Genomic DNA, 13,307 nt, shown 5'->3' on the forward strand with positions numbered 1-13,307 from the left:
GTCATCACTGGTTGGTCAGAATCCTTCTTATGATAATAAACCAGGTAAGGATTCTGGGCTCCTCTGTCTTGGTTCAATTTAAACAGTCATTATCCAGATTCACCCTCATTTAGTGCTGCTAACACTGAAACTCATCAACATGCTCAAATACAAACACTTGTTCTTTAGAATGTTCTTTATTTAATATCTACAATACAACAAAGCTCTAACTATTCCTCTATTAATCATTAGTAATTCAACTCATTTCACAATAGTAGAGAGACCTAGTCATCATGACAGTATTTCAGATGTTATGTTTTAGAGAACATGATGCTGGTACAGTGAATGCATCAATAGTAACTTGTCATGAGAAACAACCCTCAACAACTATTTGACATTACATTGGTTATTGTCATACTATTCACTGCTGCATTCAGACTTCAGCCCAATATCATCCATGTTAAGATTTTAACTTCTATATTTAACAGCAAAGCAAGGATCAAAACATCACTAAAATGTTCTAACAAAATAACAGCTTCACTCGCTGTGAAGCTATAACGAACTACCAGTTGTATTGATTGTCTGAAACTATTGATTTACAGACTACAACTAGTCTTTCTGATCTCTTTCTCAGAGAATGTTGACCCCAACGACACTTTACATGTGAACACCATGTCATGACGTTGCCTGTTTGGGTACAGCAAGCCCCATCCCCCTCTCCCTGCCACTCCCTGCCTTCCCCTTTCCTCCTTCAACTAGGTTGCTGTGGTCAGAGAGACGTCGTAAATTCCTGAGAATCTCCTCATGGACACACAGTATAGCAGAGGGTACACTTTCATAGAGAACAAAGGGATTTCTTCCACCTCACAGAACTTGAGGTACGAACAAATTTCATGTTCCGGGAAAAGTATAAAAGATCGGTGAAGATTCCAGCAATGAACTGGTCCGTTTGTCACAACTTGGGAAACTCACGGGAGACTGTGTGGCTACATTACCATACCGCTGTTTATATAATAGCCTCAGATATGAGGTTTACATCTAATTGTTGTATAAGATGAATGAGTGAGTATGATACTGTTTGTATAATTGTGCAATATGATTTTGGACTGTTTAATGAAGAAAAATTTAATCACTTTTGATTTGAACTAAATCAGAGGACCGCCCCTGAGCCCAGTTAGGGTCAGACATCCTGGGACAGCCCCTTTCTGCAATTCTGAATAAAAACCCAACTTTGAGAAATTATCACTAGACCATGTTTTTCTCCATTAGGAGTGGAAGAAGGTTGCAGACCATTGCTGAATCTTTTAACCATACCACGTGGTTAAACTCTTAGACTATCGATACCGACAGAATAAGAACAAGTCTTTGATATTGATTACTAGTCTACATCTAGGAATTCGGTATCATTGAACGCGAAGAACGACAACCGCCGAAACATCCATTCTATAACGAATGTCACTCTGAACTATCCACAATAACCACGACAGAGAGAGGGAGAGAGAGGACGAAACTCTCCAACAGAAACAAACTTTTCACCAGCGATCAAGACGACACACTAAGCGTAAATATATATATATTGATTGCAATTGTTCCCGAATGAGTGAGCGTTCATGTGCAAAGGATTAGCATCTCAATTGTTATAGTTATCACTTTGTAGTGACTTCTTAGTCGACCCCCACTCCCCCTCTTGTCTAACAAGCCGCCATGCCGGTTTAGCCCACTAGGGCCGATTCTCCTATCATTTGTTGTAACCACATTTAATTTGTTTGTTTGTTTGTTTATGCATTTCTGTGAATTACTTAGTTAGTAATAAATAAATGATTTAAGACAATTGATGTATGGATGACTCATAGTGAAGACTGGGTTCGTGCAGATAACCAACAATTTACGACGTTTGGAATGAGACTAACGTGAGGTAAAGTAAATAATTAATTAATTCGAAGACTAATTGATCAGATAAAATATCTGAAAAGTTATTTTAGGTAATGATAACTTTGTAATCTGAATATTTTTCCTTGGTGCCCCAACTTCCTAGTTAATTAGTTACGTTATTAATCAGTTGAACGCGTAATAACTAATTACAGAGAATCTTTGATAAAAACTATAAGTCTTCAATTTAATGATAGTAAAGACACGACAACCACGCCCTTATCCCACTCTGCAGTCTGAATGGTCAGATAGCTGCTGATCTTGAAGGTTTTGTCTGGTTGCTGCTCAGCAGGGCTGGTAGAAACATCTTCTGTCACTGATTCACTGTTAGACATCCATCTGACATCTGCCAACCCCTTGGACTTCTGAGACAGGTTACTAGTCAGACACACCAGTGTTGCTCTGCTGGACTTGAGGTCTTCAGTGGATGGAGGGAACAGAGTCACAGCAGGTGTAGCAAGATCTCCATCTGTAGAAAGTAGTCAACGGATGGGATGAGAAGAAAACACAATGGATAACAGTTTATATTTCAGTACATGTGGGTATCATTACCAATACACCCTGCATTAAGAGCAATTATATAGAGAACTGCTCTTCATGATGTTTACAATGATACTGATAGAAGGAATCATACGGTGTTAAGGTTTTAAAATGAGAGACAGAGCAATTTATTAATACATTATTTATAATATTACATCACAGCTCTGGAAGACTAAAATGCTAAAAGCTGAACGAAATGTGGACATTTTAACTGTAAAATACAAATAATTCACAAGGAAATGGGATTAAAAAATATATATATTTGTCTAAGAAATTGAGCTGGATAAAATTTCTGGAGATGAAATATCTCCTTTACATTGAGTTATACAGACAACAGAAACACAAGATATTAATGATTAAACACTTGGAGATGAAAGATCTCCTTTACATTGAGTTATATAGACAACAGAAACACAAGATATTCATGATTAAACACTTTGAGATGAAAGATCTCCTTTACATTGAGTTATACAGACAACAGAAACACAAGATATTCATGATTAAACATGAACAGAGCAGATCAACCAGAGACATTAACACTGTCATCAAACTGTTTCATAAGTCATTTACAAACAACATACGAGACAGGATTAAAGCAGGTGCAAAATATTAAATCAGTGAATTTAAATGACATTTTATTAAACAAACATTTAAAAAAAAATATATATATATATATATATATATATATATATATATATATATATATATATATCTGACCAACACTATAGTAGAAACAAAACCTATTCTGTAGATTAAAACATTAGAAGGGTACTCACCAGTAACAATGAGCTTGGTTCCTGGTCCGAATACCAAATCAAATCAAATTTTATTTGTCACATACACATGGTTAGCAGATGTTAATGCGAGTGTAGCGAAATGCTTGTGCTTCTAGTTCCGACAATGCAGTAATAACCAACAAGTAATCTAACCTAACAATTCCACAACTACTACCTTATACACACAAGTGTAAAGGGATAAAGAATATGTACATAAAGATATATGAATGAGTGATGGTACAGAACGGCATAGGCAAGATGCAGTAGATGTATAGAGTACAGTATATACATATGAGATGAGTAATGTAGGGTATGTAAACATAAAGTGGCATAGTTTAAAGTGGCTAGTGATACATGTATTACATAAAGATGGCAAGATGCAGTAGATGATATAGAGTACAGTATATACATATACATATGAGATGAGTAATGTAGGGTATGTAAACATTATATTAAGTGGCATTGTTTAAAGTGGCTAGTGGTACATTTTTACATAATTTCCATCAATTCCTATTATTAAAGTGGCTGGAGTTGAGTCAGTATGTTGGCAGCGGCCGCTAAATGTTAGTGGTGGCTGTTTAACAGTCTGATGGCCTTGAGATAGAAGCTGTTTTTCAGTCTCTCGGTCCCTGCTTTGATGCACCTGTACTGACCTCGCCTTCTGGATGATAGCGGCGTGAACAGGCAGTGGCTTGGGTGGTTGTTGTCCTTGATGATCTTTATGGCCTTCCTGTGACATCGGGTGGTGTAGGTGTCCTGGAGGGCAGGTAGTTTGCCCCGGTGATGCGTTGTGCAGACCTCACTACCCTCTGGAGAGCCTTACGGTTGTGGGCGGAGCAGTTGCCATACCAGGCGGTGATACAGCCCGACAGGATGCTCTCGATTGTGCATCTGTAGAGGTTTGTGAGTGCTTTTGGTGACAAGCCGAATTTCTTCAGCCTCCTGAGGTTGAAGAGGCGCTGCTGCGCCTTCTTCACAACGCTGTCTGTGTGGGTGGACCAATTCAGTTTGTCCGTGATGTGTACACCGAGGAACTTAAAACTTTCCACCTTCTCCACTACTGTCCCGTCGATGTGGATAGGGGGGTGCTCCCTCTGCTGTTTCCTGAAGTCCACAATCATCTCCTTTGTTTTGTTGACGTTGAGTGTGAGGTTATTTTCCTGACACCACACTCCGAGGGCCCTCACCTCCTCCCTGTAGGCCGTCTCGTCGTTGTTGGTAATCAAGCCTACCACTGTAGTGTCATCCGCAAACTTGATGATTGAGTTGGAGGCGTGCATGGCCACGCAGTCGTGGGTGAACAGGGAGTACAGGAGAGGGCTCAGAACGCACCCTTGTGGGGCCCCAGTGTTGAGGATCAGCGGGGTGGAGATGTTGTTACCTACCCTCACCACCTGGGGGCGGCCCGTCAGGAAGTCCAGGACCCAGTTGCACAGGGCGGGGTCGAGACCCAGGGTCTCGAGCTTGATGACGAGTTTGGAGGGTACTATGGTGTTAAATGCTGAGCTGTAGTCGATGAACAGCATTCTCACATAGGTATTCCTCTTGTCCAGATGGGTTAGGGCAGTGTGCAGTGTGGTTGCGATTGCGTCGTCTGTGGACCTATTGGGTCGGTAAGCAAATTGCAGTGGGTCTAGGGTGTCCGGTAGGGTGGAGGTGATATGGTCCTTAACTAGTCTCTCAAAGCACTTCATGATGACGGAAGTGAGTGCTACGGGGCGGTAGTCGTTTAGCTCAGTTACCTTAGCTTTCTTGGGAACAGGAACAATGGTGGCCCTCTTGAAGCATGTGGGGACAGCAGACTGGGATAAGGATTGATTGAATATGTCCGTAAACACACCAGCCAGCTGGTCTGCGCATGCTCTGAGGACGCGGCTGGGAATGCCGTCTGGGCCTGCAGCCTTGCGAGGGTTAACACGTTTAAATGTTTTACTCACCTCGGCTGCAGTGAAGGAGAGCCCGCAGGTTTTGGTAGCGGGCCGTGTCAGTGGCACTGTATTGTCCTCAAAGCGTGCAAAAAAGTTATTTAGCCTGTCTGGGAGCAAGACATCCTGGTCCGCGACGGGGCTGGTTTTCTTTTTGTAATCCGTGATTGACTGTAGACCCTGCCACATACCTCTTGTGTCTGAGCTGTTGAATTGCGACTCTATTTTGTCTCTATACTGGGACTTAGCTAGTTTGATTGCCTTGCGGAGAGAATAGCTACACTGTTTGTATTCGGTCATGTTTCCGGTCACCTTGCCCTGGTTAAAAGCAGTGGTTCGCGCTTTCAGTTTCACGCGAATGCTGCCATCAATCCACGGTTTCTGGTTTGGGAATGTTTTAATCGTTGCTGTGGGTACGACATCGTCAATGCACTTTCTAATGAACTCGCTCACCGAATCAGCGTATTTGTCAATGTTGTTGTTGGACGCAATGCGGAACATATTCCAATCCGCGTGATCGAAGCAGTCTTGAAGCGTGGAATCAGATTGGTCGGACCAGCGTTGAACAGACCTGCGCGCGGGAGCTTGCTGTTTTAGTTTCTGTTTGTAGGCTGGAAGCAACAAAATGGAGTCGTGGTCAGCTTTTCCGAAAGGTGGGCGGGGGAGGGCCTTATATGCGTCGCGGAAGTTAGTATAACAATGATCCAAGGTTTTACCAGCCCTGGTAGCACAATCGATATGCTGATAGAATTTAGGGAGTTTTGTTTTCAGATTAGCCTTGTTGAAATCCCCAGCTACGATGAATGCAGCCTCAGGGTGTGTGGTTTCCAGTTTACAAAGAGTCAGATAAAGTTTGTTCAGGGCCATCGATGTGTCTGCTTGGGGGGGAATATATACGGCTGTGATTATAATCGAAGAGAATTCCCTTGGTAGATAATGCGGTCAACATTTGATTGTGAGGAATTCTAGATCGGGTGAACAGAATGACTTGAGTTCCTGTATGTTGTTATGATCACACCACGTCTCGTTAATCATAAGGCATACACCCCCGCCCCTCTTCTTACCAGAAAGATGTATGTTTCTGTCGGCGCGATGCGTGAAGAAAGCAGCTGGCTGCACCGACTCCGTTAGCGTCACTTGAGTTAGCCATGTTTCCGTGAAGCAGAGAACGTTACAATCTCTGATGTCTCTCTGGAATGTAACCCTTGCTCTGATTTCATCAACCTTATTGTCAAGAGACTGGACATTGGCGAGTAGTATGCTAGGGAGTGGAGCGCGATGTGCCCGTCTCCGAAGCCTGACCAGGAGACCGCTACGTTTTCCCCTTTTACGGCGTCGCATAGGGTCGCCGGCTGGGATCAGATCCATTGTATTGGGTGGAAGGCAAAACACTGGATCCGTTTCGGGAAAGTCGTATTCCTGGTTGTAACGGTGGTGAGTTGACGTTGCTCTTATATTCAGTAGTTCCTCCCGACTGTATGTAATGAAACCTAAGATTACCTGGGGTACCAATGTAAGGAATAACACATAAAAAAACAAAATACTGCATATTTTCCAAGGAACGCGAAGCGAGGCGGCCATCTCGGTCGGCGCCGGAAGTTTGATGATGCCACAGATGATTCAGTTTGTATACACGGCCGTACAATAACCTCCTCACTCTCACTACTGAGAGGACAGGAACTGAAACATCCCATTTAGACAGCTTCACTCTCTCTACTGAGAGGACAGGAACTGAAACATCCCATTCAGACAGAGCTTCACTCTCTCTACTGAGAGGACAGGGACTGAACCATCCCATTCAGACAGAGCTTCACTCTCTCTACTGAGAGGACAGGAACTGAAACATCCCATTTAGACAGCTTCACTCTCTCTACTGAGAGGACAGGAACTGAAACATCCCATTCAGACAGAGCTTCACTCTCTCTACTGAGAGGACAGGGACTGAACCATCCCATTCAGACAGAGCTTCACTCTCTCTACTGAGAGGACAGGAACTGAAACATCCATTCAGACAGAGCTTCACTCTCTCTCCTGAGAGGACAGGTACTGAAACATCCCATCCAGACAGAGCTTCACTCTCTCTACTGAGAGGACAGGAACTGAAACATCCCATTCAGACAGAGCTTCACTCTCTCTACTGAGAGGACAGGAACTGAAACATCCATTCAGACAGAGCTTCACTCTCTCTACTGAGAGGACAGGAACTGAAACATCCCATTCAGACAGAGCTCCACTCTCTCTACTGAGAGGACAGGAACTGAAACATCCCATTCAGACAGAGCTTCACTCTCTCTACTGAGAGGACAGGAACTGAAACATCCATTCAGACAGAGCTTCACTCTCACTACAAACATCTCAGGCTTTTCTAGAGTTCCTCTCTATGAAGTAACAGTATATAGAATAGCATCATATTCTGCTGTTGGTGTCTGGTCCTTTTGAATCCATCAGTTAAAGCAATATCCATATGATGCAGTTTTGACCTGATGATGATGATGATGATGATGATGATCAAAACAAGAGAGACAACATTAGTTTCATTTCAGACAATGTCTTCTTATAATCTTTTTGACATGTAGGAATGAATGGTTCTTCCATTTCCAGATCTCCCATTGTGACATGTATATATTGTTACAATAATCACTGATCAACTGCTGCTTCTTAGAGTTCACCCCTCTGCCACGCATGAAGCAGAAGTGAGTGTATTTGGTGAGGAGGTTTTTGTCATAGTGTATATCACTGTGATAGTAGAGTCATTTTGAGTCTGACAGTAATACACTACTGAGTCTGTCTCCTCCACAGTGTTAATAATCAAACAATAATCTGATTTAGACTGATGATTAGATGTGAATTTATGAGAGGAGAAACCAGAACCATATTCTACAGAGCTCCAACCAGTGTGGTACCACCTTAACACGTCCTGAGGGACTCCTCCTGGAACCTGTTTATACCAACCAGCAATATTATCAACAGTCCCCAGGTTACAGTCCATAGTGGCCTTCTCTACTATCAACAGTCCCCAGGTTACAGTCCAGAGTGGTCGTCTCTATTATCAACAGTCCCCAGGTTACAGTCCAGAGTGGTCGTCTCTATTATTAACAGTCCCCAGGTTACAGTCCAGAGTGGTCGTCTCTATTATCAACAGTCCCCAGGTTACAGTCCATAGTGGCTGTCTCTATTATCAACAGTCCCCAGGTTACAGTCCAGAGTGGTCGTCTCTATTATCAACAGTCCCCAGGTTACAGTCCATAGTGGCTGTCTCTATCATCAACAGTCCCCAGGTTACAGTCCAGAGTGGTCGTCTCTATCATCAACAGTCCCCAGGTTACAGTCCAGAGTGTCCGTCTCTATTATCAACAGTCTCCAGGTTACAGTCCAGAGTGTCCGTCTCTATTATCAACAGTCCCCAGGTTACAGTCCAGAGTGGTCGTCTCTATTATCAACAGTCCCCAGGTTACAGTCCAGAGTGTCCGTCTCTATTATCAACAGTCCCCAGGTTACAGTCCAGAGTGTCCGTCTCTATCATCAACAGTCCCCAGGTTACAGTCCAGAGTGGTCGTCTCTATTATCAACAGTCCCCAGGTTACAGTCCAGAGTGGCCGTCTCTATTATCAACAGTCCCCAGGTTACAGTCCAGAGTGGACTTCTCTATTATCAACAGTCCCCAGGTTACAGTCCATAGTGGCCGTCTCTATTATCAACAGTCCCCAGGTTACAGTCCAGAGTGGCCGTCTCTATTATCAACAGTCCCCAGGTTACAGTCCATAGTGGCCGTGTCTCCTTTGCTCACTGTCACAACAGGAGGCTTCTGTGTCACCACAGTCACACCACTGACACCTTGGAAATAAGAAGATGACATGTAGTAAAGAGAAACATACAGACTCATTATTAATAAACTAGGAAATAAAACCTCCAGGAAGTCAGACTCCTTACATGTTAGAGCAGTGATGAGAGTGCAGAGTGTCCCCAGCATGTTGTCAGTGTGTGGTGTGAACGGCCCTTACTGTCCAGCTGAGAGATGAGCAGGGTTGGAGTGTGAGGAGAGGAGAGGCTGCAGAACCCACCTATAAGGAGACAGACAGGGAGGACCAGAGGGAGGGGCCTCTGCAGGTAACCTATCACCAAGCCAGGGAGGACCAGAGGGAGGGGCCTCTACAGTTAACCAATCACTCTCTACTCTCAAACTTACTGTATCTGGGTCTTCACAAGACCAACAGACAGATTTCTAAATAATATCTGGACGTATCCTATATCTTCATAACTGTGACATACATTTCAATTAGAGTCAATATTAAACTATAAAAAATGCAAATATTTGAGATAAGACTATTTCATAAACATATTGGATTTGTTTTGTTGCATTGTAAAGATCAGTATTATGTTTCTTCTCAGTTATGTTAGTTAGTTTAAATCAGCAGTTCATAATATGTATAATAATAACATTATAATAATATTATCTGGACCTGATAGTGGGGTTCTGAACTAACAGTACATCACTAAATGACTGTTGATGTAATATGTCTCTACTGTAAACCAGGGGACTGACTATCATGGAGGTTGTCTGATACATGGAGTCTTCTGTTAGGACTGAACCTTCTGGAATATCACTTTATCATTCATGCTTTGTGACAACTAGGTGTAATTGTTAATGACAACATTCTAGTAAATGTGTGAAGGGTTTTGTGTAAAACACAAGCATGGAATGTTCTCCTACTGCAGACATACTGGTTCAGGATGACTTGACATTCAGTTAGTGTCTATATTCAGAACATCTGAAAGCAGAAGTGAGTGTGTTTGGTGAGGAGGTTTTTGTCATGGTGTATATCACTGTGATACAGCCTCTTCAACAGAGTCGTCCCATGTCTGACAGTAATACACTGCTGAGTCTGTCTCCTCCACATTACTGATTATAAACTGATAATCCTTATCAGACGTGGCTTTAGATGTGAAACGATCAGAGGAGAAACCAGATCATATTCATCAGGAGAGTCATTTGTATAGTAATAACCTAACACATACTGAGGAGCTCCTCCTGGAACCTGTTTATACCAGCTTACGTAATTGCCTTCATCTTTGGTGATGTCACAGTAAAAAGTGGCAGTCCCCTTTGTACTGACAGTCAGTACTGAAGGTGTCTGTGTCACTGCTTTCTGGCAACTGACATCTGTGGGAATGAAATACAATTTAAGACATGTAATCATACATGAATTAACAACTTCTAATGTCTTGTTTTGATTCATGTTGAACATATAGTAAATTCCTTACATGTTAGAGCAGTGATGAGAGTGCAGAGTGTCCCCAGCATGTTGTCAGTGTGTCGTGTGAAAGGCCCTTACTGTCCAGCTGAGAGATGAGCAGGGTTGGAGTGTGAGGAGAGGAGAGGCTGCAGGACCCACCTATAAGGAGACAGACAGGGAGGACCAGAGGGAGGGGCCTCTGAAGTTAACCAATCACCAGCTATTCTCATTGCTCTACATGAGGCCCTGTCTTCTTCACTGACTCATATTCTACCTCCATCAAACCATAACTGGAGTTTAATATCCTATACTAGTTCTACACAAGACTAACATAATGATGAGGTATCTAATCTCCTACCTCCATCAAACCATGAATGGAGTTTATTATCCTATACTAGTTCTACACAAGACTAACATAATTATGAGGTACTCAGGATGTCTCCCTATTCCCTTTATAGTGCACTACTGTTGACCAGAACCCAATGGGCCTTTGTCAAAAGTAGTGCACTATAAAGGGAACATAGTGCCATTTGGGACACATTTTCAGTTTCAGTCTACTCCTCTGGTCACCTGCAGACCCCCCCACCACCCCCTCCCCCCACACAGTTCTGAGAGGAGATAAAATAACCTCTTCATTTGCATGAAGCTATAAATAAGGAGAGGAGGAGGGGAGGGGAAGCAGGTGTGTCCTGGGGGAGAAGGGGAACAACACATCACTGCCTGTAACTCAGTGTCAGATCTAGGACCACGTCCCTGGTGAATGACTCTGATAACTAGAGATAGTAGACATGAAAACCATACAGCTGGTCTTTGGGTGGGACTGAAACCAGTGGGCTACAGACAGATGTTCCTGTTGTAAAGTACATGTAGATCTTTCCTCAGTCATTATTGGTGGTCCTATGTCCTCCTCTGCTGTACGTTGATAGAACTGCAGACTCTATTCTGATCACTGATGCACGATGGGGTGAATCCTAACTTCTAATTAAGGTGAATCTTTACTTAGTCATGCATTGATGCCAATGGGAGACTAAGTGAAAATGTGACTGAACTGCAAGTTAGGATTCTCCCCAATGTGAACAAGACCAGACTGAGTGAGGGCACCACCGAGGACAGATGTGAGGAACCAGATGAGGACACAGAGAGAGAAAATGGAACAGGACAAGGGTTCATGAGGACCAGAGGAAGAAGGGTCCCTAAACCTTAGTTAGACAGATATAGTCTCTCTCTACTACACCCATCCACTAGTACTAGAGGAAGGAGGGTCCCTAAACCTTAGTTAGACAGATATAGTCTCTCTACTACTACACCCATCCACTAGTACTAGAGGAAGGAGGGTCCCTAAACCTTAGTTAGACAGATATAGTCTCTCTCTACTACACCCATCCACTAGTACTAGAGGAAGGAGGGTCCCTAAACCTTGGTTAGACAGATATAGTCTCTCTCTACTACACCCATCCACTAGTACTAGAGGAAGGAGGGTCCCTAAACCTTAGTTAGACAGATATAGTCTCTCTACTACTACACCCATCCACTAGTACTAGAGGAAGGAGGGTCCCTAAACCTTAGTTAGACAGATATAGTCTCTCTCTACTACACCCATCCACTAGTACTAGAGGAAGGAGGGTCCCTAAACCTTGGTTAGACAGATATAGTCTCTCTACTACTACACCCATCCACTAGTACTAGAGGAAGAAGGGTCCCTAAACCTTAGTTAGACAGATATAGTCTCTCTACTACTACACCCATCCACTAGTACTAGAGGAAGGAGGGTCCCTAAACCTTAGTTAGACAGATATAGTCTCTCTCTACTACATCCATCCACTAGTACTAGAGGAAGGAGGGTCCCTAAACCTTGGTTAGACAGATATAGTCTCTCTCTACTACACCCATCCACTAGTACTAGAGGAAGAAGGGTCCCTAAACCTTAGTTAGACAGATATAGTCTCTCTACTACTACACCCATCCACTAGTACTAGAGGAAGGAGGGTCCCTAAACCTTAGTTAGACAGATATAGTCTCTCTACTACTACACCCATCCACTAGTACTAGAGGAAGGAGGGTCCCTAAACCTTAGTTAGACTGATATAGTCTCTCTACTACTACACCCATCCACTAGTACTAGAGGAAGGAGGGTCCCTAAACCTTAGTTAGACTGATATAGTCTCAACTACATCACTACACTCCTCTCTGAACCAGACCAACACAGAACTGAGCAGAGCTTTGTACTGACAACAGAGATATTGTACACTAACTTTCCATAACGTTATCATTTCTGAATGATTTGAAACAGCGTGATGGATTTAGTCTGGAAATTATTACAATGAACTACAACTATAATGAAATACAACTATAATGAAATACAACTGTTTGAGCCACAAGGTGGAAGCATATTATAATATTATATCTCTTGTTTTTCCCCCTGCTGGCAAAGATGTACGGAGAGAAAATATTCATGAGTAAAATGTTTTTGTACATTATAGTAAGACGTACGTTTATAACACTATTGAATATAAACTATGAATATATTGAATTTATCATGTTACTGTACTGTTTTAATTCTTCATACAGTGAAAAGTACAAGCAAATATTGCCTAGGAAATAATCAAGTTGCCTTTTCAAATTAACTATTTTAAATAGATTATTAAATATATACTTTCAGAATGTTCTTATAATACAATCATATCTGTTACGTTCCCCAGTTTTCTGTGTTGTGGTATGTATTTGAGTGTGTGTTTCAGGAGATAGCTTCCTGAGTTCTCCATGGCTAATTGATAATTGATAATAGAGCTGACCACGCCCCCTCGTCAAGCAGCTGACACTAATTACCTTTGCCACCTGAGGAATATAAAAGCCAGTGTTCTGTTCAGGAAAAGAGATCTTTTTGTGGAGGGAGAGAAATCATTAGAGAGAAGATTTTGGAAAGA

At 42.5% G+C, this 13,307-nt stretch overlaps 1 protein-coding gene and 1 long non-coding RNA gene across 2 annotated transcripts; both read right to left on the reverse strand.

The window, feature by feature from the left end:
* Positions 1–2,049: 2,049 nt before the first annotated feature.
* On the reverse strand, positions 2,050–3,255 carry LOC120044145 (immunoglobulin lambda-like polypeptide 1; the record flags this gene model as incomplete). Its single annotated transcript, XM_038988731.1, has 2 exons — positions 2,050–2,377; positions 3,225–3,255. Coding segments are annotated over 2 exons (318 nt in total), but the record flags the coding sequence as incomplete, so codon positions are not given.
* Positions 3,256–8,862: 5,607 nt separating this feature from the next.
* LOC120043766 lies at positions 8,863–10,200 on the reverse strand. The gene is made up of 3 exons (XR_005476511.1): positions 10,166–10,200; positions 9,080–9,210; positions 8,863–8,983 (listed from the first exon to the last, which is right to left on the reverse strand). It is a non-coding gene; the product is annotated as an uncharacterized LOC120043766 (long non-coding RNA).
* Positions 10,201–13,307: the final 3,107 nt, after the last annotated feature.

This window comes from Salvelinus namaycush, chromosome 3, assembly GCF_016432855.1.
Source record: "Salvelinus namaycush isolate Seneca chromosome 3, SaNama_1.0, whole genome shotgun sequence".
Lineage (NCBI taxonomy): Eukaryota > Metazoa > Chordata > Actinopteri > Salmoniformes > Salmonidae > Salvelinus > Salvelinus namaycush.